The 2,002-nt window shown below is 50.7% G+C and overlaps 1 protein-coding gene across 1 annotated transcript in view; it reads right to left on the minus strand.

Annotated features, from left to right (window-relative positions):
• Window positions 1-388: 388 nt before the first annotated feature.
• The window catches only part of SCD5 (stearoyl-CoA desaturase 5), a gene marked incomplete at its 5' end in the record, with an annotated part of 9,424 nt that continues 7,810 nt past the window's right edge, over window positions 389-2,002 (minus strand). Inside the window, 2 exon segments of the mRNA XM_010022221.1 lie at window positions 389-579; window positions 1,142-1,374. Of these exon segments, the coding sequence (XP_010020523.1) occupies window positions 389-579; window positions 1,142-1,374 (424 nt within the window).

Here is a 2,002-nt window from a genome sequence, read left to right on the forward strand (position 1 = left end):
CATAACTGATTAATAGTAGAAACAAAAATCTCCCTTAGCTGCACTTGGAAAGGATAGTTGGTTCCTCCACTGCGCCAACGTTTACGGTGAACAAGCAAATTACAATGTATTTCAGACATGAACTACAGTGACTAAAATCAAATCTCTCTCCTGTTTAACTATAATATTAAATAATATATAACATTTTTACACTTAATAGCCTGAAGTTTGGACATAAGACAGTTAATAAGGAAAAAAAGCTGGGGCCGAATCTGTCCCTGGGGAATTAATTCAGCCCAACTGAAAAGAACTAATTTTACCCAGAGGAAAATAAACCCACCACAGGCACAGGGATGCACACACCCCAACCCACGCGTACGACAGCGCTGGCACAGCGAAGCTTTGCTTTTCAAGCACTGCCATCTCCAGTCCTTTCCTTGCGAGCCTGGATCATCTCCTTCGGAGCCTGCTTGCGGTCAGTGACCAACCCCAACCAAAACATGAAGTCAATGAACCAGGTGGTGGGGTTGAACTTCAGGCCCAGCTCACTGGCCGAGTAGTCGAATGGGAAGGTGTGGTGGTAATTGTGGAAACCCTCACCTGCAAAACAGAGAGGGACTTTAAAGACCACATGGCTGGGACATTCATGAGCTTAGCAAGATGCTCTGGTGGGACATCCCAATGCCCATTTCCCAAGTCCTGAATCCAGTGCAGGTTATGCTCCACCCCTGGCCATGGGACAGCTCTGGTGCTGACCCACAGTGGACTCTATTTCAGTGCTTTGGGCTTTCCTCCCCAGTAGGAAGGGGGATGTTCCACCCCTTACACTCAAGGAAGAAAGCCGTAAGTGCTTCCAGAAGGGAGACGCACAACTGAATAAGAAGTGGAGTCACTGCTGCTGTGCTGTCCCTAGCTGACTGCTAAGAAGAGAGGATTGTTACTGTGAACATCTCTGCCCAGAGACTACATGGCATTACTTCAGTGTATGTGGGCACCATCAGTTGAACAAGCAAGCCTTCCTCTAGGATGCGCAAGCTCCAGCCTCCTCCAAGCCCTGGCTCCAAGTGGCGTCCAGCTACAGATGCCCAAAGGCCCAGGCAGGGTGAAGCAGGATGGGGCGTCACTCAGTTTGCAAAGCTCTGTGCAGGGCTACAGCACTTACCAATGGCTCCCAGAGTGACAAAGGTGTTCTGCCTGGGGTTGATGTACTTGTCATAAGGGCGGTTGCCATACATGTGGGCAGCGCTGTTGACCAGCCAGGTGACGTTGAGGGAGATGGTGTACCGGAGGATGGAGGCAAGGAAGTAGGCATTCCACAGACTTTCGCCCCAGAGGTACCACGGTACAAAGGTAGGGATCACAAAACACATCAGGATAACCGAGCTCTTGTAATACCTGTGGGGAAAGAAAAGGACACCATTATTGTGGTGAGGATGACAGCTGGGGTTAAGTAGGGCTGGATCTCTGGAGATACAGCTCTGCCTGAAACCCCTGGCATAACCTGGGCTGGCCCCATAACTGGGGCAGCAGGGAACATTTCAGACATCCAGTCATGACATAATTCTTCTAAGAGCAATTCAAAATGCCAAGACAACGCAAAACCCTGAAGCAACCCAAAATACTGGAGCTGAACAGCTGAGACCCAGCCCCAAAGCAAGCCTCCCAAGTTGAGTACCTTTAAACCTGGGTAGCACACAGTTGGCTGTGGATCCTGTGCCTAGAGTCCAGCTCTGGGGCTGGAAAAGCTCAGGGCTTGGTGTGGCATCAGCAGAGCTGTGTCAGAAACATGGTCACTGCTAAAAGTCAGCAAAGGCTTATCCTGTGCTCAGATCAGAAGGGAACCTGCAGCACAGGAATGAAGCAGCTCCTTTCTATACCGCTGCTGCTGTGTGAGCTCCAACAGCAGCAGCAGCAGACCCAAAGCAGATCCCAAAAGGCCACAGGGACCCTGCCAAGGGTGAGGAGGAAGATCCATCTTGCTGCTCTCCCAGCCCACTGACTGGCACAAGCCCTGCCACTCCTG

This window comes from Nestor notabilis, unplaced genomic scaffold (genome assembly GCF_000696875.1).
Source record: "Nestor notabilis isolate BGI_N333 unplaced genomic scaffold, ASM69687v1 scaffold5569, whole genome shotgun sequence".
In the NCBI taxonomy this organism is placed as follows: Eukaryota; Metazoa; Chordata; class Aves; order Psittaciformes; family Psittacidae; genus Nestor; species Nestor notabilis.